Source organism: Mustela erminea, chromosome 2, assembly GCF_009829155.1.
Source record: "Mustela erminea isolate mMusErm1 chromosome 2, mMusErm1.Pri, whole genome shotgun sequence".
Taxonomy (NCBI): domain Eukaryota; kingdom Metazoa; phylum Chordata; class Mammalia; order Carnivora; family Mustelidae; genus Mustela; species Mustela erminea.
The window spans coordinates 74,580,847-74,606,056 of record NC_045615.1 but is presented as its reverse complement, the minus strand read 5'-3'; the positions used below and the strand labels follow the sequence as shown (position 1 = coordinate 74,606,056).

The following is a 25,210-nucleotide window of genomic DNA, read 5'->3' as shown; positions in this document are numbered from 1 at the left end:
GCAAAGGGAGAGGGGAAGCAGGCTCCCTGCTGAGCAGAGAGCCCGCTGCAGGGCTCGATCCCAAGACCCTGAGGTCATGACCTGAGCTGAAGGCAGAGACTCAACCCACTGAGCCACCCAGGTGCCCCTATTTTATGTACTAAATAACTTTTTGAAGAGATGGTGGCTTCCGTAAATTACCAGCAAGATATGTTGTTTCCTTAGTATTTTCACATCAGTTTCTGGTTAATAGTATCAGTTTAAAAAAAAAAAAAAGAAAGAAAGAAAGCATTTTGTATTCAAAGAATTGTGCAGAAGTGACTTTAATTAAAACATCCTCTGCTTAGATGCTTAGATATGAGAAATATACTTCCTGCAGTAGGAAGCTTTTCCTATAGTTAAGAGCTCAACATTTTGCTCTTCCCTTTTGTTCTTTCTTCAAATGAAGAATGTAAATCTTAAAAAATTAGTTCTACCCTATGCATACCAGAGAGGCTCACCATGATGTTTTTGTGGATGAAGCCCCTCCGGTGTCTGGCTGGTTTCAGATGCGGATATTCTTCTGTGCTGGTGATTCTAATATTCCAAACCTTCTTCCAAGCCTCGTAAAGCTGAACATGTACAGGGTAGACGCCCGAATGGTGAGGGGCCACTGCGTAGCCCATGTCGGTTGGAATGCCGTGCTCCTGAGACCAAGCAAATATTGATTAGAATGTGGGAAGATTTACCTTGATCCTATTTTTACCCCCCCCAGATTTTTCAAATGTGCTATAAATGCATTTGTTTAAATGCATCATTACTTAATTGCATTGTAAAATTAAGGTGACAAATATTATAACCTCTAGGCGTCATGAAGCCTGGTAACCTTTCCACTCGTCTTGATGTTAATACATTTGTTTTTAAGAGGGGACAGAACAGGATGATGATTTTAATGAATAACTTGAAAGAGTCTGCACTTAGTACATCTTGTCATAGTCACCCGTCCTTCTTTCTGTTCTCACAATTTCAATAAATTAAATGATAGGCACTTGCAACAAACAACACTCAGCACTCCCCACAAAAATAAGACCAACGTTTATTAGAGGGATAGAACATTAGATTTCATTAGAAATCTAATGCTAAGGGGATTTTATTTTGCCTATTTCCCAGGTCTACCAAATTTGCCACATTTCTGCTAGTCCTTCAGCATGTGGGCCGGTAATAGATTATGTTCCCTGCCTTGGAAGAAGCAGGCACCTGCAATGAAGAAATGTATTAAATCTTATAGAGCAATTTTCTTTGAAGTTGAAGTCCTGGTTATATTAAAAGTAGAAGGTACTGAAAGAGCCAAATAATCTGGAAATTTCGTTGGTGTAAAGTCAAGATTTTGTGTAGAAAATGAGTCCAGTTATAAAGAATAGTTTTAAAATTGCACATACAACACATGTGGATACCACTTGGCCCTGACTGGGTCAGAAAATTCCAAAAATAAATTTATGTGTTATCTGGATATATTGGAGGATGTTTGGGGAAAATTTGTATAATTGTCATTGTTCTTCTTCATTTGAGTTGGTCCCTTAATCCTGATACATATAGGCATCTTGGCACACAGGGAAATTGCATAGGCGTAAAAGATGAAACATCTTTTATAAAAAGAATACCCATGGCTTCAGCAGTAGACGTGTATTTTTTTCTCCTGAAAACTAGTTTATTTTTCTATCTGTATTTTCAATTGCTTTATAGTCTTCAAAAGTTCCACCCAAATAGGCCTCCTTTGAATTAGTCATGGCTTTTCTTCATGCCAAAGGACAATTTCACATACAGAGAACCATAGTTATCAGGCTTCTAAATGTATTGAGTTACAGAAATACGCTCCAAATGGATGTGGGAAAAGAAGCTAGCTTTGTCTGGCTAATTTGTAAGGCTAACTTTTTTTTTTTTTCAACTTAGATAATGACAGGAGGTGAAGGAAGTATATGAAGTCCCTGAAAGAAAGAAAATGGGTTGCCAGTGGTTTCTTGTTCCGTAAGTATCTGTCCGACTCCCTCACACAGCGTAAAAGGCCCTCAACATTTGGTCCCTAGCCCGTCTACACAGCATTATCTCCTACCAGCATTCATCCTCCCCACCCACAATTTCTGATGATTCCCTTTAAGTCTTTGCTGTACACCGTATACACTGTCCCCCTCAACTGAATGTCCTTTGCCCCTTATCTTGTAAATTCTATTCATCATTTAAGAGTGAGTTCAGTCAGATAGAAGTACTGGGATTGCTGAAAAGAGAAGCTGCCACATTTGTACCATGAGAAAAGAGAATGAGTACTATTAGTGTTGAGTGGCCCATGTCTGTGTTTCTGAAGGATGACAGAGAAAGTTTTGTGTTTTTCATTGTATTTGCATCTTTGTGGAGCTGGCCATATTTAATGGAATTACTATTATATCATTTAGAATTTTGCTAAAAACTGAGCTGAAATATCTCGCTGCAGTTCTTTTACTGGTTTTTAGAAACTCAAACTAAAGCAAATTTTTTCAACTAAAAATAATTCGCCAGTGCATACTTTGTGTTAGACTAGGTCAGTGAAGTATTCATCTAATTTGGTTTAAAAATAGGGGTGCAGTGATCATGGACCAGATGAAAGAAAATGAATTTCAGTCATTGAGATTTAAAGAAAAAAAATTAACAATTACAGATTAACAGTTTCTTAAGAAGCAAGGATGAAATTCACAATGATAGGAACTGTACTTTAAATTCAAATATCTCTAAATTTGTAAGAAATTATGCTGATAGAAAGCTCAAGGTAGTTTTCAATGCCCATAAGTAGTAGGTTCTGTGTTCAGGAACCCCATATAAGAAAAGGATGGCCCTGCACAGCAGGGACACTTCCCTCCTTTTGGAATATTCCCAAATATTTGGGGACCAATGTATGTGCAATTTTGTTTTTATTTCCAGCTTTTAACACTGAAGAAATACTGAGGCTTCTTAGTCTCATCTTTGTGTGCTGGTGCCAGTGTGTCATGATGGTAGAAAACTCCATTTCTGGAGTCAGATCTATCTGGCCATTTCACTCTCCCATTTTCTACCTGTGTGGCCTTTGGCAAATGATTTATGACCTTATCTAAGCCTCATGTCCTGTTCTCAAATGCTAATCATGGGGTGATTATCTTGAAGGAGTTCAGAGTAAATTAAATAATATTACACAGGGAGAGCATTTAGTGCATGATACACATTCAATGTATGTTGTTTATTGTTGTCATTATTGCCCTGCATCCATTTTTTTTTTTAATAAGCTGTGATCCTACTACTCAACTCTAATATGGAAATTATGAAGCCACCAGGCCATCTTTTTTCTTTTAATCAGTAAAAGAGCTATTACACCCTCTTTTCTGCTTTCACTGTAGGTTTTGGGATTCTCTCATGTGAGGATTCTGTGACTTCTTAGTGTCCTGTCCCTGCTTCTCTTCTGATCTGTCCATATAGTCGCAACCAGCACCATGTGGCTCCAGGCTATAAATTGCTGGAGAGCTAGTTAGTAGGAAATCTTTTAAAAGGGCTTTACATAAAGGCAACATAAATTGGCCCCCAGATTGCATTCAATACCAGAAAGAACACAGATTGCATTCAATACCAGAAAGAACACTAGAAATGTTCTTGCATAGAAAAGTTTGGGCTAAAATGTAGGTAGTGTGTTTTGGAAGGCAGACTATCAGGTTTTAGAGGGTTTAGCCACAATGCTTAATTCTTAACTGATAATTCTATTCCAAATCTTTTAATTTGAAATTAAGCATGTATTATTATTATTTTTTTTATCTGGGGCCAAAGTTCTAAAATACTATCCATGTTAGCTTAAAAAGTTAATTCTTCTTCAGTAATCCTCGACTGAAAGTAGCATTTTAGTTCCAGGAACCTATAATTCATATCAAGATTTTTCAGTGGAGGACTTGGACTGAAAAGGCTGGGAAATATGGCTTTGTTACTATTAAATATAAGTCAGAGACTTTGAACAAAGTGGGATTAATGATTCTCACAACTGAACTCTTCATCTCCACCTCTCAACTCTACTCGATATGCCCTTTCCCCAGGGTTCCTCTATGTCGTTGAATGACACTGTCAGCCACAGCCAACTCGGCCATGTAGGAAAAGTTAGAGGTTGTTCTTGACACCTATTTCCCTATTCTGTCCTGAATCCAGTCTATTATCATAGCCTATCAGTACTACCTCCAGGATGTATCTTAAATCTATCCACTTTTCTCCAATTCGGTCATCACCATTACCCTGGTCTCATTTACCATTTCATCTCATGGGCTTGTAGCCCAGGTTCCTAACTCTTCTATGCATTTCCTCTCCTGCTACATCCATCCATTTTCTATACAGCAACCACAGTAATACTTTAAAGTCACAAATATGATCCTATAACATTCTATTCAAAATCTATCCTTGATTTCTCCTTGAACTTAATGATAAAATATAGATTTTTTAGGATAGTTCCAAGTGTTGCATGGTAGGACCCTTGCTTCTCTCTCTATCCTGCACCCTTCACTGTATGTTAGTTATGTTAATCTTTTCCTAAAATCCACCAAGTGCTTTCCTACTTTAGCACCCTTCTCTATCTGGTTTTCTCAGCCTGGAATGTCCCTACCCCAACACTTCCTGTGGATAAATGTGATACCTCTTTTTCATAATTTATTTTTGTCATGTCTACAAAGAAGGCTTTACTGACAAGTTCTGATCTAAATTATTAGATCATATTAAGATTTTGCCTTATAGCCTTCATTTCTTCTTCATACACAGCACAACTTGCAAGTGAAAAATTTTCTGTATAATTAATCTTAATCTCTATCTTCCTCACTAAACAATAGACTCCACAAATTTTGGGTTCTCTTTCATCCACTTCTATATGCCCGGTATCTTGCCAATAGCAAGCATGAAATAAATATTAGCGAGTCAGTTTGTGAGCTGATTCTGACCACTTTCCTCTCATGCTAACTTTCTCAATGATCTCAGTTAAGCTCTCAATTCACCCACAGACATGGGTAACTCACAGGGAAATTTTATTAAAGTAATATTTGAAAACACTTTTGAGACTATAGCTAAAAAATATTATTCAAGTGTAAGACATATTTATTATTATGAACTTAAATATTTAAATTATAGAATAGAAATTATAAGGTTTTCAAAAATTATGTATTTAAAGACTTTCAGATCGATGTGAGCATAATACATTTTTATCAAGCAAAAAGTTACGCTATATTCTTTAAAAAAATTCCCCAAAAAAAAAACTAAAAGAAAGAAGAGAAAAATTAGTATTCAGGTATTTGAGCAACACTGAAGAATCATTGTTTATTATAATCTTTGATAATATTTACTTAAATTCTTGCTAGTATAAGAATGTACTTTGCTTTTTAAAATTTGAGGATAGTTTACACAGGATGTTACATTAGTTTCAGGTGTACAACTTAGTGTGACTCGACAGGTTTATACATTATACTATGTTCACAAGTGCAGCTACCATCTGTCCCATTACATCACTGTTACAGTATCATTGACTCTATCCCTTCTGCTCTGCTTTTTATTTCTGTGATTACCCATCCCATATCTGCAGGCCTGTATCTCCCACTCTCCATCACCCATTTTGCCCAACCTCCTCCCTTTCCCTCTCCCCTTTGGCAACCATCAGTTTATTCTCTGTATTTATAGTTCTGATTCAGCTTTTTTTTTGTTGTTGTTGTTGATTCTATGTCTTTTTATAGATTCTATTTATCAGTGGAATCGTATGGTATTTATCTTTCTCAGTCTGACTTATTTTGCTGAGCATAATAGAATAGTACTTTACTTTTAGATTTTTCTCTGTTTTAACCTTTATAAACAGAACCTTTTAAATTTCCATTTATGACTAGACTTGTTGCCTATTCCCGTGTTTCTCAGATTAGCAACTTTAAAAACCACTATAGTTAGAAAACCCCACAATGGTAGGTAACCAAACAGACATTCTACACACTCTGTAGTAGAAAAAAATCTAAAATTTCATTACAACGTAGTTTGGAAAAAATTTGTGTTTCTCTGCAGTTCATTTTGGTTACATGTCCCACTTCCTCAGCATATAGACTTTCTTTCTTTGGTTAACCATATCATAGTACTGAGAATTTACATTTATAGTTTACATGGGTTTATGATAAGGTAGTAAGTTTTGGAGTTGTTTCTAGAAAAAAAAATTGTTTTGCTTTGCTTCTTAAAGTGGCTTCCTGAAAAGCTATTGCTTTTCACATAGAAAAGACTACATTTTTCCAGATGACAGGAGTATGTTTGAAAAAAGAAATTAGAACCTTTTAACATAGAATACATATGAGTGCACACATACTCATATATGCACACAGTATATATGAAGAAAATGATTTCTGAAACTAGGCCTTTAAATTTGAGGAACATTTTAATGTTTCTAAAAACAATGTTTTCCTAAAGTTAAACTAATGGGCCACACAAGAATGTTAGCTTATGAGAGCCTACAGGGCCTGTAGCATCTGGAGGAGGTCTGTAGCAGTTGCTCTGACAGGGGGAAAGTAAGAAATGGCAGTGCAGGTGGCCCAATATATGTAAAATTACTATCCCAATGAAGCTGACTTTCTTCTTCACTTAGAACAAAACCAGGCAAGTCAGGATTGATTTTTAGGTCAGGGAATTATGATTTGGAACTGAATGCTAACATTATCAATATTAAAATATGTTCCTGTGACAAATGATGTTATTTCTGATATGGTTTGAAATAAAAGAACCTGAAAGAAATAATTACCTGAGTATAGGAATCTGATTTTTACTGTTTTTTTTTTTTTAATTGTGCAAGTAGTTACTAATGTTCAGATTTAAAATTCTGTGCTGCTTTGATATAACCTGGGTGGCTTTAGAGTGGTTTTATATTCAGGTGCTAAATATAAATGCACTGTCTTTAATCCATGGTCTAATCTTGAACTAACACGTGTAATTTTCCACCTATAAATTTAGGGAAGTAATAATCTCCTAAAATGTAATTGGCACATTAACACAAATTTGGTTAATATTTATAGATTTGACCAGTAGATTTATTTCTTTGTTTTTTTTTTTTAACATGGTAATATTTAATTCATCATATAAATTTCTGTTTGCTGGTTGGTATGTGAAAACTCTGCTGTGATGATCATGTTGTTTTTAATACATTTGGTTTAAGAGTTTAAATTCATCCTCTGTCAGCAGCTATTATATAATAAAGAGTTTGGCTGGTATTCATCATCCCTGGTTCCTGGGAGATAAGCCTGAAATCCTCAGATTTTTAGAGCGATAGGAATGTCTTTGTTATTGATGGTGGGCCCCTGAGACCATATCTGAGTCATGCTAACAAGATGACTCAGAATGTGGTTTGGCCATGCCAAAAGGGCCACCCATGAAATTAGAGAGGAAGGGCTTTGAGCCAGGTGATATCGGCCTGACTTCCAGGGAGTGGAGGAGACCTAGACGTTGAGTTCAATCCCATGACCAGTGATTCAATCAATCGTGCCCCAATAAAAACTCTGGGCACCAAGGCCTAGGTGAACTTCCCCGATTGGTGATTTTCTTATGGGTTCAGAAACCCCAGGAAGGTGATTTCTTTGTCTCATAGTTTGGATTTAAAAGAAGCGTGCTACAGTAACAGGAGTCTTTGGATTAAAGTGTTAAAGATGGTAATAACGAAATTTTGTGAAATAGAATGACATTTTTGTAACTCCTAAAAGAGAAGTATGACCTTACTACTCTGAAGTTACTCAGCTCTGGAAAAGAATATATAGTGTTTCATCAACTATGTAGTGAGAAAACAATCTTATTCTTCCCATATCTAAAGATACCCAAATCCATGACAATGGTGTCAACCAAGAGTCTCAGGGATAGGGAGAGCATAGTATCATGGAGAAAGCACAGATGTAGGAGTCCTGGGCTCAATCTCAGTGCTACCCTTCATACATTGTGGGACTTTGGGCAGGTCTCACTAAGCTCACTTCCTTTGCTTGCCAAGTAGGGGTAATAAAATTATTTATAAAGAGTTGTAGAGAATGACAGATATAATATAAACAACATTATTGGTCAATTACTGTGTAATTTCCTTTCATTTTATTAACATTATTCTCTTTGTGTTTTAAAAAACAAAAGGACAAGGAACAATGGTAAACTAAGAATCCTTCTGCATCACTTCTACCCTTCAACAAACTCTTTGGGGCGCCTGACTGGTTCAGTTGGTTAAGTGACTGCCTTGAGCTCAGGTCATGATCCTGGAGTCTCTGGATCGAGTTCCACATCCGGCTCCCTGCTTAGTGGGGAATCTGCTTCTCCCTCTGACGCTCCCCATTCTCATGCTCTCTCTCTCTCAAATAAAAGAAAATCTTAAAAAAAAAAAAAAAACTCTTCAGAATTCTTCTTCTTTTTAAAAAAATTTCACTTATTTATTTGACAGAGAGAAAGAGAGAGATAATGCACAAGCACAGGGAGTGGCAGTGGGAGAGAGAGAAGCAGGATCCCCGCTTATCAAGAAGCCCCATGTGGGGCTTGATCCCAAACCTTGGGATCATGACCTGAGGCAAAGGCAAATGTTCAACAGACTGAGCCACCCAGGTGCCCTGAGAATTCTTATTTACGAGTAGACATTCCTTAAAGTAGATACAATATCAGAATCATCTTATCTAGAGAGAGTTTCACAAAAAAGTATGTATTTTTTTTTCTGGAAAAAATAATTGATACTAGGTATAAAGTGGGAGGTAAAAATACACCCAGCAAACCATAAATTTGATAAGGCTGTAGTAACAATATCAGTAAAAACCCATCTTGACAATACATAGCCCCCTTCAAGTGCTACTCCAAGTTAACAGCTTAGTTATTTGAAAAACTTAAATGAAATTTAGTATACCCAATGCATTAAGAAATTCCAGTAATGAAAGTTAAGTTAGTGATTCAGTACCAATACTGAAATTTAATCTTCATTTTCCCTGGTACCCTCTAAGAAGGGATTATCCAAGGGAGACTGACAGATTTTCTTCTAGTCGTCCCTAATAATTATGTAATTCATTTCAAGTAAGTTTCTATTTAACAGAGCATGCTGTTTTCCTCTCTTCAAGTTCCCTTCAGAATTTTTGAAGTGTCGTCATATCATTGTTGAGTGCTTCATAAGTAAACACACCACTAACGGGTGTACTTTTGTAAGAGTACTCAAAAGAATGATGTAAACACTTGTACCTTGCATAGGCTAGGCTCATTTTTTTTCAATTGCTGGCATTTCTTCAAGTAAACACGTGAAGGAGTTTGTAGAAATATAAAAAATGAATTTATGAATTTTTTTAATGCTATAGCAAAATAAACAAAAATAAAATTATCTGGAGACACAGTAGAGGAATTGGGAGGGTTTAGTTCAGTCCAGCTTTCTGGAGTATGAAGTGATGAGCCTTATGTGGATCCATGGGGTCCTTGAAAGGTAATAAAGCTATAAATAATTCAGAGACAGGCTTACATTCCCAAGGTACTTGCAAGCACATTAAATCTTTCCGAAAATCCACAGGATTGATTACAGTCGGAATCTTTAAGTCTGCATTGTACCAATTTTAATTTAAGTTTAATATTCTAGAAAGAAGAGAAAAGTTGGTATTGCTCTTTGTTGTAACTACTGCTTACCCTCTGGTATTTAAAATAGCCACCAGGATGGTTAACACTTGTGGTGCTGGCTGCACAAACACAGGAAATTACATAAATTACATGAAAAGCTATTTAAAAGAAAAACATGGTGAGAAGTAATTCTCATTATAAGGTTTTGGTAATAGCATAAGCCATGCCATTGATACTGATATTTGACTGCCGTTACCAAAACCTTATAATCAGAATCTTATTACTTCCCTAGAGAGTTATTTTTAAAAAATTCAGAATATTAAAATCTGACTTTTTGGGCTTTAGAGCTTGATAGCCCTGGGGTCAAATCCTTTCTCAGCTTTTTACTGACTGTGCGAATTAAGGAAGATTATATAAGTGCCCCAAGCCTTATTTTCTGCACTTACAATATGGAGCTGGTCAGCCTCGCAAGTGGTTGGGAGGATATTAACTGAGGACACATGAAAAGCACTAAGCACAGTGTCTGGCAAATACCTGGAGGCTCAAGTTTCTCTTCCTACATTTCATCTGGGTTCTAGAAACTTTCTAATTGAAATGCAAGGTCCTGTTTCATGCAGGAACAGAATCATAGAATTTCAAATTTCAAATTTGATCTGAGCACAAATTAAAGGGAAAAATGGAGAATTAAGAAGGTTAGTTTGGATGTTGCTGCAATGACCAAGGTACAGGGTGAGAAATGTGAAAGTGGAGTGGTAATAGAAAGTATCCAAATGGAGCAGGATATGGTGCAAAGAAAGAACTCACAGAAATTGTTGAATGACTGTGGACATGGAGTGGGAGATAGGAAAATGCCAAGCAGGTGCAAGATTAGCATTTGAGCGGACTTGACTGTCATTTCTTCTTTTGCCGTCAGTATCATCATCCCTGCCGTGTTTATAATCACCTCTCGCAAAACAAGTGCGCCTTCCATTTTAACTAAATGTAAGACACTCAAGAAGGAAGGAGCAGTCAAAATTTAGTAGCAGCATGCATGGATCTGGAAATAAACCTTTCCCCGGCTCCATCCCCACATCTGACTCCAGCCCACCACTAAGAATTTCTTGGAGAATTCATAAAGGCTTTGAGTTCATTTTGTGTCCAAATAAATTTGGGCACTGAGGGACTATTTTCATGTAGGACATATACTAAATTTATCTTTCTTTTTACAAAACCAGTTTAAATCACCCTATATGCACTGGAGAGGCAATGTAGATTTTTTTTTAGAGGGGAAAAAAAAAAAAAGGAAAGGAATCGAAAAGAGTAGTTTTCCACATTCTCCAGCTTGTTCGGGAGCATGAAGTCTTCCTATAGAATAGAAAAAAGTAATCTGGAAAGGCATTTGCAAAGAAAAGGACTAAGATCCTGAGGTAATCAAAACCACTTTCAAAAGTGTAATGATGTATCCAAATGAGAAAAAAAATGCTGTGCCACTATGGGAATGGACAGGGGCCAGTATCTTCATGTAGGTGAAATCCAGAGTTTCTAAGGAAAAGCAGCAGGTCATACTTGCATACTTTAAATAAGTATGCGTACATAGAAAATTGGGAGGCTCAAACCTTGATATTAGTTTTGACCTGTTATTACCTTTTGCTTCCTCATCATCCAAATAAGAAGCCCTATTGATTCTATTTCAGAAATAGTTTTCACATTGCTCTCCTTTGTATTCTCACTGCTGTCGGTTTAGTTAAAGCCTGTCTTTATTTCCTCTTCCTTAATCACTTTCATAGTAATCCAATTTGTCTACTTCCCTCTAGTCTCTCTGCTTTTCTCCATCCTCAACACTCCCACTCTAATATTCGGTGACTCTACAGTCTATGTGGAAGTGACAGAACTCTGGGAAGGAGATGACAGTGTCACCGTGGAGTTCAAAATGCTTAAAATATGTAATTCTTGTAATTAGATATGAAATTTCAATTTAGGAAAGCAGATTCTAAAACACTCTGATGAGAAAAGGTGAAATAATTTATTTTATTTTTATTTTAATAATTAATAATTATTAATTATTTTAATAAAAAATAATTGATGGCCAGAAATAAACTAAAGGAGTACAACTAAAGAAGGATAGCTTCTTTAAAAAAATGTCATTCTTTTCGGAGAATTATAATTATTCAAAACAAGGCAGAAAACATCTATTTAACATAGTGATTAAGAGTCAGAAACATCTTAATTCAAGTGCCAGATCTGTTGCTTAGCTGTGTGGTTTGGAGGAATTACTAAACCTCTTCAAATATCAGGTTTGTTTTCTATAAAATGGAGATGACATCAGTAGGGCTGTCATGAGGATTAAATTTTTTTTAAGACTTTTTATTTATTCACTTGAGAGAGAGAGAACATCAGCAGGGGCAGGATTAAATATGATTAATAAGAGAAAAAATAAGATTATTAATTAAGAGCTCCAGCCACATAGTGAAGGGTCAATATTATTAGCGATTGTCTAAAGAAACTAACTATGCCAGGGCCCTCACACACACAAGGGTTTAAAACAGGTACGTGAAATGAAAGGAAGTACACATAACAAAGGATGAAAACAATTAACAAAACAAAATAAACAAAAAAGGTTAAAAAAAATGTGAAGGAGGCTAAAGTTCAAAGTGAGTTTTTTTCCATAAATTACTAATTAAAAGTAATTCTAATCAGCAAAAGATACATAAGTAATATTATTCCATGTTCACAGTAGGAGAGGGGAAGGCTGAAGTACTTTGATGATCTGGGTAAAAAGCAGAAATGTCCAGTATCTCTTCTGATTCTACTTTCCCTATCAAAGGGAACAGCTTTTCAAAATACATATGATGGTAAATACGTAAGCTTAGATGAAAGACACGATGAACTAAATTGTAAAGTATTTCAATATTTTCGAGGTTCAGAAGAGCACATGTTAAAGTAATTAAAAAAACCAATTTGTAGATTTTTAATTAACTTAAGATGTGTTCTTCTGAGCCTGTTCAACTTGATCAATAACGATGAAGATGTGGAAGTCATACTGACACAATATACTTGCAAGATATATGTATGACACAAAGCTAGGGAAGATGTAATGCATGTTAAATAAAGAATCAGCCTTTACAAGAACGTTGATAGACTGAAATACTGAACACATAACAAATAGGAAATGTTAAAGGGACAGTTTTAATCTCAAAGGTAGCATTTAGTTAACAAAATCTATCGGACAAAAACAAATACCTGAAGGCTTACTAAATAGCTCATGGACAGAAGGTCTGGTAGACACAGATGTTATGTGATGGTTTAAAAAAATGTGGTCTTTGGCTACATAAATAGATATAAAGTGTACATGGGGGGGCCTGGGTGGCTTAGTGGGTTAAAGCCTTTGCCTTTGGCTCAGGTCATGATCCTGAAGCCCTGGGATCGAGCCCCACATCAGGCTCTCTGCTCATCTCCTTCCCTCTCTTTCTTTCTCCCTGCCTGCCTCTCTGCCTACTTGTGATCTCTGTCTGTCAAATAAATTAAAAAAAAACTTTAAAGTGTACATGAAGGGAAAAATTATTTTGCTGTTTTCTGTTCTAATAATGGTCAGATTAGGGCAACATATATTGGGAGGCAGAATGACAAGTTTGAAGTTGTACAAATATGGCAACTGGGATGATGAAGGGATCTGAAAACCTATGGACTGCTTCAAGATCCATAACTTAGACAGAAGCATATGTAGCGGTATTAATCATGTCTCTTTATTCTCTATATTTCTGATACTTTGACATCTGAGACCTTCCTGACCCTGCAAAGACTGCCTCTCCCATGGCTGTCCAGTTCCTGGAGATAATTAAACACCTACCCAAGAGCATGTTCTTCAAGCACAAAGCAACCAGTTCAGGCTCCCTCCTCTCAACCACTTCCTCCTCCTTCTTCTTTTTTTTTTTAAATTGTGTTATGTTAGTCACCATATAACACATCATTAGTCTTTGATGTAGTGCTCCATGATTCATTGCGTGTAACACCGAGGGCACCATGCAATCAGTGCCCTCCTTAGTACCCATCAACCACTTCCTTCATAAGCTGAGTGGCTTCATCACCTCTGCGTCAGATATGGCACAATTAGAAAGAATCCCTTTACAACTGTGATTGCTGAAATTGTCATCCAACCAGCCAGTCCTAAACCTGTTTACCCTGCTTTGTCTTGCCTCTCCTGTAGAAACCACACTAAATGCTCTTGCCTACCCCCTACTCTGTTTCTTGTCTGACTTTAGTGCTACCCCATGGTTTCCTGGATGGTGTGGTGTGCTCTCTTCTCTTTGGGAACTGAGAGTGTCAAGCTCTCTTTCCAATGGCAGTCCTCTCCTGATCTGATGATCTCACCATACTCAAATAATAATAAAACCTACATTTTTAAACAGTAATGATAAAATCTTAAGATCCAGAAGAATATTTATTTATATTTTCATCTACCAAACATTGAGGACCTACTAGGTGTCAGTCACTATTCTGTATACACAACTACCTAGCTTAGCAGAACAACTCTACTCAAATGTGAGGGATTGTCTTCCTTCTTCTAGAGTTTACCTTCTGAGTAACACTCATTGTAAATCATACAATTGATTATATTCAAGGGGTAATATTCAAAATATTTACCAGTCAGCATTCTATGCAACTGATCACTCAAAACTGCTGCTAAATGTAGAGCTGGAGATGGATGCTGGCCACTCGGAGCCAGGCTTTGTTAGTTGCTGAGCATTTGGGAGCTTTGAGACATCCTGGGGTAGGGTCTGAGGTGGTAGCGGGGGTAAGGGTAGTAGCACTGACACATTTCAATATTGGAATCACTGGCATGGCCACACTAGTACTTTTATATTGAATATCAGTCTTGATAATATATCCTTTGGTCTCCTCTTGTCTCTTCTCCTTACCAAGTTCCTTCAGCCATTGTTTTTATGAAGTAAATTATAGGCTTCACCTTATTAGTCATTGTGCCCTGAATAATGGCTAATGTCTTTTTTAAACTGCACTACTTGGATAACTCAGAAGTGGTTTACCAGCTCAGGGTAGACTTTTCTATCTTGACTTGAACTCTCTTTCTATTAGGACCACTAGAATTGTGCTTTGTTTTCAATATCAATAAAATAAAGATCTAATGTGTCTTTTTTATAAGGTGCTTCACTGAAGTGAAGATGATGGAATTCATTCATTCTCCAGCTGGCAAGCAAACTAATTAAAAGATTATCATATATTCCTTAAGCCAGCAAGTCTTTCAATATATTTTAAATTACATTTTGATACTATAATCTTTATTTCCATATTAGAAAAGTTAATGTGCTCACTAATCTAAAAAGTTGCTCACTTGACAATAGACATTTCAGCTAATGTGAATTAGCAGTTCTGCTGAACTTGGAAAAGAAGGGGGCCAAAGGACACTATTTGAAGGAATAATGATAATGCAGTAAAAAAGTACAATCCTTGGCAAGATTTTATGTTTTCAGGATCAGAAACATTGTTCTACTACTACTAATTTTAATAATATTGTCTGTAACCGTGTTAAGTATTATCTGATATTGGCAGTGAGTTCTACGGTAAAAATTTCTACTAATTATTTTTTCATTAAAATTAAGCCACCATAATTTACCAAAAATGTTAGATCTAATTCTTCAATTGAGCGTATATTTCTTGATGATTTTTTGAGGCTTAACTGCAATGTTATTTACTTACTGAATGGAATTTTGTCCAATTTTAAAAGCTGTACAATAGATATTTCAAACTGTGTTGTAGGTCATTAACAAATGTTATAATTAATTCTTGCTTCAGATATGGTACCTTTCAAAAAAACCCACCCTTGTTAACATTTCATTTTAATACCTGAATTAGCTCATATTTGATAACTAAAAATATTTTCTAATTAGCCTTTAAAGCTGTATTTCCTGGTGGCTGTAACCATCAAATGCAAGTTTGCTTAAAGGATTTACTTGACCTTCCATAATAAGCTATTAGGCAGAGCTTTCAAAGCTAAATTAAAATGGACATCAAATTCTCTTGTGAGACAGAAGTGGCCACATTGTGAAAAAGGATAATAGATCAGATGCATTTGCTAATACTCAATGAAAATAACAGGTGTTTGGCTGTATAGATGGTGATAGAGAATGCTCAAACAAAAGAGTTTTATGTCATAGTCTCAGATTCTCTTACTTGAAAACATACTTTAAATGTTTTCTAAGTCAATCACTTATTTGAATGCTGAATTTCATCTGTGAGCTCCGATCTTGTTTGAATGCCCAGTTGCTCCTAGAGCAACACTTTGGTTCTTTCTGTGTTCTTTCATTTCCTTAACTGGGAGAAACGCTCCTGCTCATGTTAAAATTCAGAGCATCCAAGCTGGTGGAGAAAGCAGGATGTTGCCTAATTTAGACGCGTGCTATTATTAGTATGGGGTTAAGCTTTTGCCTATTTCATCTAGTGAGTTGATCGTTGATGCAAAATTTCCTCCAGAATAGTTTCCACTGAATTAAAGTAGCCTCTCTATCTGTGATAAGAGATACTTATTCTTGTGGAAAGTTCCTCAGATTTAGTTGTTTGTTTCCTTTCCCAACATTCCAGAAACTGCCCATCTTAGGGAACCTCAGGGAAAGATGCCTTAGGAGACCAACCTGTAGTTCTCGGTTTCTCTTGTGTTTTCAGAATTACCAAACATGCCTTTGGATTACCAGGCAGAAGTGAAACCTAGACCTTCTCCTTTGAGTTGGGTTGACAGGCTAGTGAGAAAGCCTGGGGGGAGAGGGTGTGTCACAATTCATACAATTTTAGAAGACCTAGATTTCTGGGCTTAATTCTACCCCTACTGAGCTTTATAATCCTGAGTGAGTCACTGTATTTCTCCGATTTTTAGTTTCCTTATCTATAAAGTGAGAATAAACATACCTACAATTCAAGGTTGTTATAAGAATAAAAGGGAATAACACTATATAAAAAACTAAAACCCTTTTCTCCTTACCTCTTTACATTTAGCAGCAAAGCTGCTTTGTAACCATAATGCCTTAATGAGAAGCGAAAGAGTTAACATTTGTTTAGAAAATGTGTAGAATTCACATGAACCAAATGTCATTGCAATACAGAATAAGCTTTTAACCTTGAGGATTTTGTGTCTCCTACCTGTCACCCTAAACACCTGAGAAGCCTAGGCAAAAATTGAAGAGGGCAATTTTCTGATACTGAATATGAATGATGATAAAAACAACAACCGTCATCTTCTGTTTGTTAGGTGCTAATCACTGTTTGCAATTACTTTACATGCGTATTCTCTTTCGTGTGGTTATGGCTGGAAGGGACTGGTCCTGGGTTTAGTCTTTTTTTCTTATCTGTCCTTTCCTGACAAAAAGAAATCCATGGATCCTATATTTGATTAACATTAAAGAACACATTTTGCCTTATTTCTGAAGACCCTCCATGACTGTTCTCTATGCCTCGAGGACCATAATTTGGGTTGTCAACCTGTAGTTAGGAAGGATATTTCAAAGAAAATGTCCTTTGCCTGGCACTTGAGTGAGGAATGAGAATGACCAAATTTCACTTCTGAGTTATTCTTTTAATTCACGATGCTTTTTAGTTGAGAATTCTTAAAAAATGTGTATAATTCCTGTGCATGTCTGTTCTTGCTATGTGTACTTTCAAGAATTTACACTTGTTTTAAGTACAAACATAATATTCATTGATTCATTCATTCAGGTAATAATAGAATACCTATTATCTAGATACTTTCTTAATGGCAGAGGAATATAGATAGCAATGAATGTTATGTCATTCATCAAGTCTGCCTTGAAAAACTATTTTCTTTTGAAAGCAAACAAAAGCAACAGCAAACAACAAAAACCTAACTGCTCAGTTACCAGTTTTAAATTTCTTATTAGTACGTTCTTTCATTCTATTTATGTATTTTCTTCTTTCACAAATTCTTTTCTTCACAGATTAAAGAAGAAAATACAAAGTAATTTTCTTGTTCATATCCTTTCTTGCTGATTAATATTGCTTATATCAGCAAGTCTTAGGCTTCTGAAGATGACAAAATTAATGTTTGCTGTGTTTAGTGCTCTCTGTTAGAAATTGAGACATTTACATACTCTTATGTGCTGTTTACCATTTCTGTTTCTATTCTGTGGAGGGAAAAGGAGGCTCTCCATCTCACAAGAGTTTGAAAATTCTATCAGAACATTTTCACAAGACTGGTACGGAGGACACTGTTCTCATCTTCTTGACAAAATGTCAATGCATGGCCATGGTGCACTTGAAGCCGCATATCTATTTTGGGCAGTCCCTGAAGTTGAAAGACAAGTATGGGCTCCCAGTGCTATCCATAAAGTGTTTGGTCTTCTATATCCTCAAGAAAAAAGCACATTCTTTAAATTCTAACCTTTTCTTGTACACATTTAAGTAAGGTGACGTGTAGATTGATTCCCCAAACATCTTGGCTTTGGAAGTTTATACGGAATACCACTCTGTGGTAAGTGAGTCCAGTACTCTGAAACACTGAGTAACCAAAAAGCCAACAGTTATACGGCCAAGTGGCCAGCCTAGGGAGACATAATCCTTGCTCTTGTTTCCACAGATTGACAACTGCAATCTCTTATACCATTTTAGGGTGAAATATGTTAGGGATAGTTGTGTGATAAATAGAACTATACAGTCTAAGAACATAAAATACTGGGAGCTATGATGCTTAAGGACGATAATGTTGGGAAAGGCATATATGTGGGGAAACCTCAAAATTGAGGAGTCATATTTCAAATCAATCATTTCTAGTTATGGGGTCAGGACTTTAAATCTCTGGTAAAACATTTTCTGTTTATCAAGGGAGCAATGGTATTTTAGAGTTTTTCAAAGTCATACTTAAATTAACCACAGCTGTGTATTTTAGTTCATTTTGCATACTGGGATAAGTCTACTATTAGTAGGATTTGCTTAGAAACACGATTTGGTGGGTTTAGAATTATTCACATTATAATTTATGAACATTGTAATATCAACCTTGTGGTTTGCAAATAAGATAAAAGGCTATAACAAATAAGATATATTACATTTCAAATCTTTTTGAAAATATTTTATTCATTTATTAGAGAGAGAGGGAGAGAGAGAGAAAGGGAGACAGAGAGCATGAGCAAGGGGGAGGGACAGAGGGAGAAAGAGAGGCAAATACCCCGCTAGGGGGTAGCTGAACATGGGACTTGATCCCGGGACCCTGGAATCATGGCCTGAGCTGCAGGCAGATGCTTAAACAACTGATCCACCCAAGTGCCCCTCAAATCTTGTTTGAGTGGTAATTTCTGTTGCCTTGATCATTTATGCTTCGAATACTTACAGAGTACCTTCATGATATAGGAACTGCCATCCTGTGATGAACAAAATATAGTTCCTGCCCCAAGGCACTCCCCACCCAGGGTGGGAGAATGCTGGGTAAATAGACAATTGCCTGTCTCGAGTTCTCCCATGTGTTTCTGTGCCCGTTACTATTTTTCATAGAAATACAAATACTGTATGGGCCTGTTGATCACCATATACCATCCCTGCTGACTACATGCACATTTTCTTGAAAACTGTACTTATTAGAACTTTTACTATAAATTTCCCTGTCAGGAATCAGAAACCCTTCAGTATAAAACAGTGTATGAAAATTAAAAAAAAAAAAAAAGTGTATGAATCACATGAATGTCCCATCACTATAACATGTGTGTTTAAACGATTTTCTTCTCATTTCCATTGCCTCTGTGGCTTGAATCTTCATTACCTAATCCCCACATTATGGTCTCCTCATCCTCACCACACTTCAGTTCTTCCTGACATGTACATCTTATCCTTATTTCAGGTATATCTAAATCCCATTGCCGTAAGTGCATTTTCCTGACCACTCCCAGTGACACTTATTTATCTGAACGGTGGGGTTTTACATCTGTACAGTTTGGCACTAGGTCATGGAATATCTCATTTTGTTGGAGGATTGTTTTATGTGCATATTTTGCCTTCCTGGTATAACAAAAATCTCCTTCTGGATAGGGAGCCATGTCTTATGGGTTCTGACTAAACTGTCATGTAGGTTAAGTCTTGTGAGTGTCTTATGAAGTTTCTCTTTAAAAAAATTTTTTAAATTCTTTATTTAAACCCAATTTAGTTAACATAAACTGTATTCTTACTTTGAGGGATAGAGTTTAGTGATTCATCAGTTGCATACAACACCCAGTGCTCATGAAATCAAGTGCCCTCCTTAATGCCCATTACTCAGCCATTCCTTCCTCCACCCACCTCCCCTCCAACAACCCTCAGTTTGTTTCCTAGAGTTCAGCATCCCTTAGGGTTTACCTCCCTTTTTATTTCCATCTTATTTTATTTTCCCTTCCTTTCCCCTCTGTTTTGCTTCTTAGATGCCACATGAGTGAAATCATAGTATTTGTCTTCCCCTGATTTATTTTGCTTAGCATAATACTCTGTAGCTCCATCCATGTCACTAGAAATGGCAAGATCTCATTCTTTTTGATGGTCTGAGTAATATTTCAGTGTGTGTGTGTGCGCGTGTGTGTGTGTGTGTGTGTGCGTGTGTGTGTCTGTGAAGAAGTGATATGTATACCACCTCTTCTTTGATCATTCATCTGTCAATGGACATCTTGGCTCTTTCCATATTTTGGCTATTGTGGACATTGCTGCTATAACCTTCCACTCTTCTCTTCTGCTCCTCCTCTTCTGGGACCCCTACTACCTAGGTACTGTTTCACTTTATGGGATCACTTGGGTTCTCTAAGTCTCCCTTTGTGATCCAGTACTTTTCTTTCTTCTTTTCAGCTTTCTTCGTTTCCATCATTTTATCTTCTATATCATTGACTTGCTCTTCTGCCTCATTCTTCCTTGGTTTATATACTCCATTTGGGACTGCATCTCGATAATAGCATGTTTAATTTTGGCCTGACTGGATTTTAGTTCTTTTATTTCTACAGTAAAGGATTCTCTAGAATCTTCTCTGCATTTTTCAAGTCCAACCAGTATCTTTATATTCATTTTTTAAAACTCAAGTTCAGACATTTTACTTATATCCATATTGATTAAATTCCTTGCAGTGAGCACTACCACGTGTTCTATTTTGGGGGGGGGGGTGAATTTCTCCATCTCATCATTTTTTCCAGAAAAGAATATAAGACAGAGAAAAAAAAATCCGATAACAACAATAGGAGAAAACAAAACAAAACAAGAAAAGAAAAACAGGAAACATAACAAAGTAAAGAACTAGGGTGTGATTTGGTCTGCTTGTTAAAAGAAATGAGATCCCAAAATAAGAAAGAAAGAAGAAGTTATATATATATATACAAAAATAAAATAAAGTACAATGAAAGGAAACAAATATATGTAACACATATATAAAAATAAAAATTAAAAAGAATAAAAAAATGAATTGAAAAAATAATAACTGAAAAATAACACTGAAAGACTAAAGAATTGAAAAACAACAACAAATGCTATATACTGTTTTCCCCAAGAGCTGAAGTTTTGCAGCCCTCTATGATCAGTAACCTGTGTGAGCCGGTTGTTCCTGCTGGTCTTCTGGGGGCGGGGCCTGTTGCACTGATTCTCAGGTGCACGTGCCGTCTTGCACATGTGCCTCTGTTGCCAGGAGGCTGGACTGTAAGCAGCTCCAAATTCCACTATGACCCTGTTTTGTTACCTGAGGGCTTTCAGCACGGATGGGTAGAATGAATATGGCAGTGTCCAGCTCTCTAGCCCGGGAGCTGAAAATTTGCAACCCCCCTTTCACTGAGCCCTCACAGAAAAGCAATCAATCACTCTTCTCTCCCTGGTCTCTGTCTCAACTCTGTTCACCCAGCCTGTGACCGAGCATTTTTATCTCAGGCACATGACTGAGTTTCAAAACTCTAAATTTTATAGACTCCTGTAGTGTGGACCTGTGCTGTTCCTCCCGGGGAGGGAGGGGTCTTGGCACGCATCTGCCTTTTGCTGGACTGCTGCTAGGAAAGTGGTCACATGACTGCACAGTGGTTTGCAGTTTATGGCAACACTGATCAGAGAGCTTGCATCTAGACTCACTGTTCTCAGTTGCTTCCCCACTCCTGTGCCTGGGAACTCTGCAGGACCCAGGCACCCTCATTCTTCCGGTGACCCCAGGGTTCCTGAGACCATGCTGTCAGACCAGGATTCCAGCCCGCTTCCCCACCTGAGCACCTTTATGCCCAGGACATCCCCCACTGTAGCAGATCCTAAAAGTTTTGCTTTTGTGCTCCGCTGCTTACCATACCTTACGGTAGCCTCCTTAAGTACCCTCCCTCCCCTCCGCCATATCGTCAGATGTAAAGCCCCATATTCAAGTCTCTGCACCTCCTATCTTCCATGAAGTGGTCACATTTCTACTCATACGACTGCAGCATTTCTTTTCTCAGATGTCTCCAGTTGATTTTGCAGGTATTCAGAATGATTTGATAATGATCCAGCTGTATTAATTCGAGGGACCAGACAAACCTAGGAACCCCTACTTTTCACCATCCTAACTCCACCCTTGTGAAATTTTTCTTAAATTAGACCCTCAACGCCTTAGGCATAGTATTGAGGATCCAATACAAATTCAAAAGTCACATCCTTGAAAGGTTCCAATACCAAGTTTTTCTAATGCCAGTGTACACTACAGTTCAATGTAATATTCAAAGTGAGTTACTTACTAAAGCAAATTTTTTGTTGAGAATCATCTGCTCCACCAAAGATGACTCATTATGGAAGAGGTGAGGTTGCATATGGCTCCACATATGAGGAAACCACCAAAACTCATCCACAGACCCCAGAAGATGGTCATCTCCTTCATCTTCCTCTTCAGTTCCTTCAGGGGAAAAGGATTGTTCAGTTAATTCCAGTTACAACGATTGCCCATCACACCCATGTATGTATTTAGAAGACTCCATTTATACTTTCTTTGATACACAGAAGGCTTTAAACATGAAATGTAACAAAGAAAAACCCGTTCCTCAGAGAACAGCCAGAGACTGTGACAAAACTCTTTTAAAAAATTTTCAACATGAGCCATGGGTATAGAATTACTGCAAAATGGAAATACGCAACCATTCCCAAGGACATTAGAACTCGTCCAGTGTCTGTATAATCTGTAGTTTAGAGAGAATGGGGGGATAAGTAGGAAATGGAATCAAGAGAATGTGTATAAAGAAATGAGTGGCAGAGCTCCAGCAGTAGGTCATTCTGGCATGGGTTGGGACACCAAAGTCACAATAAAGTAATTCCATAGTTTATTTGGGTTCCTCATTAGCTCTGAGAAGAAGCTACTCAGTAGTTAGTGAAAACTAAGGCATAAATAAGGAGGAAAAAGGAAATGTAGGAATTGTTTTTTGGGAGATTAGAGAAAATTGAACGGAAGAAAGGAGAAAGGATGAAAGTGAAGGAAAGAGGCTGAGATGTGGTAAAGTCAGAGTAAACAAGTCACGCTGCTCCTTGACGGTACTCAGGTTTCTCATGATTGTCCTTTCTCTCAAGTTCTAGAAGCAGACTTTCTGTCAAGAAACTCTTGTTTCCTGTTGTCAATGACAACTCCTGTTGTCGTTCTTTTGTTTTTTCCTATTCGGGCACATTTTATTTCCTCTGTTTTCCCTGCAGTTTAGGTGAATGGGTGAGAAATTCCTCAATTTTAACTGGAGGGGGATAGGACTCCCTCGGTTTCTTTACCAGAGCCTGGAATGAGAGCCGCAGAGGTTGCCTCACTACTATCCAGGTGTATCATAAGATGATATTAATCTCCACAAAATTACACAACCACACTTAAATTTCAGCCACAACACTGAATCTAACAAGCTGCTAGGATATAGAATAGTAGGTTCTTCCAATGATGTTCCCTCTATGTGGAGAAAATGCTCTCTTGTATTTTCAAAAATTTCATTTTTCTGATATGACTGGTTTCAATAGTGCCCTGTGGGCTAAAGAGGGAGGGCAGACTGCTCTCCTGGCCCAGCAGCAGTGCCTGCCACTACTGCTCTTCTCTTCATTTTTCCCAGGGAAGGAAAGCAGAGCCCACTGGAAGGAAAAGAATCAGATCCTTTGATTTACTGGGCGGTGAAAGGGACTTACCAAAGATAAAGGCATAGCACGAGGCTGCACAGTCCTCATTTATATAGGGACAACAAGGATTAGTAATGTAGAATGAGTGGAATGACATAATTCTTCAACAAGGACAGACTTTAATTTCACTTTTATATGGTTAAATACTCAGCTGATACGAAGAAACTTTTTTTCCTTATATATGAAGAGCACCTTTAAATTTAATCTATTATAGTTCCCTAATTTTTTCCTCTTCATCACACATTCATGTTACCAAAATGTAGTGGAACAAGGAGAGCCTTTAGAGTTAGAAGTTTTCAGTTTATTTGTAGCTTCCACCATCACATTTGAATTGTGTGATTGTGGGCAAGTCACATACCCCCTTTAATGTCTGTATTTATGCAGGTAAACAATGGATAGCAATACCGATTTTATTCTTTTGGGGAAGGAAGTGGCACTATAATCCCGACACGTATTAGGTAATCTGAAGTGCCTTTTTCCTTTCATTTTATGTTTCTTACCCTTGTTCTCCTTGTGTCTTTTGAGGGCCTCCTTGTGTTTTATTTTTTCCACGATGATACTGCATGATGTGTGGGGGAAGATCTCCCTTGGGTGTTATGTGGCAGATGGGACACTGCTCAAGAACTGACCATGCCATCATATTAACTGACTGACCTGATTAGTGAGTCACCGGCAAAAGCATTCTTGGGGCTTCTGAGTGATTATTTTACAGTTCAGGGGAAACGTCTAGAGAGGAATCCAAGGGAATATGAATATATGGATTCAGGATTTAGAGTCTCTGATGACCCCAATCATTACAGGGTCTTCTTGGATCCTGCTACCTTTTAGGTGATAAATATGGTGGCCATGGTGAAGAAGCATTTGTTACATTGACTGGTGTCGTTTAAATATGTGGTTTTTTGACATAAGGATGATGTCATTTAGTTTCCCCACAATTAAACATCTCTACTTACATCCAAGAGACTGTCCTCTTTTCTTAACATTTTGTATGTCCTCAGGACACCATATTAGTTAAGATTACCATTGGTTACTTATGGCAGTTTTACTTTCCATTACTGAAAAGAAGCACAAGTCTCTGGGGTTTCCCAGTAATCAATGCATTCCTGACTTCCACCTTCTCTGGATAAAGTGAATGTGGGTAGAGTGAGATGAGATTTCCTAGATTATGAAAACTCACCCCTCTACTGCTTTAAATCTCTATCCCTTATCCCCTGTAACTCCTATCTTTCCCTGCGACTTTCTTCTCATCTCTCCTTTGTGCATTTTTCTAGCTGGACTTTATCCATAGTTTCCTTATCAGGACAGTGGAAAGGTAGCTTTGGAAGGAGAGCTCAGGCATTTGTTGTCCTTTCCTGAATATCATGGTGCCATCTGTTAATAAAATAGTCATACATTTGAATCATGCAGAAATTAGACAAATGATGGCTGCCCTTTGATAGATTTATATAAATTTATAGTGGGCATAAATGTATGCCTTTCCCCTTTTCCTTTATAACTCTGATATGATTTCATTTAATCCTACTTTGGGGATGTTTTACATAAGAATTAACTATATTGAGAACAAGTGTCTATTGCTTATTACTTTAAA

The 25,210-nt window shown here is 37.1% G+C and overlaps 1 protein-coding gene across 5 annotated transcripts in view; it reads right to left on the bottom strand.

The window, feature by feature from the left end:
• Positions 1–25,210, bottom strand: part of NDST3 (N-deacetylase and N-sulfotransferase 3) — a 175,973-nt gene that overhangs the window by 90,494 nt on the left and 60,269 nt on the right. For all 5 annotated transcript variants that reach the window (XM_032333268.1, XM_032333273.1, XM_032333269.1 and 2 more), the window contains exons 4-5: positions 22,224–22,378; positions 480–665 (exon numbers count right to left, since the gene is read on the bottom strand). In XM_032333268.1, coding sequence (XP_032189159.1) covers positions 480–665; positions 22,224–22,378 — 341 coding nt within the window. The remainder of the gene's footprint in view (positions 1–479; positions 666–22,223; positions 22,379–25,210) is intronic.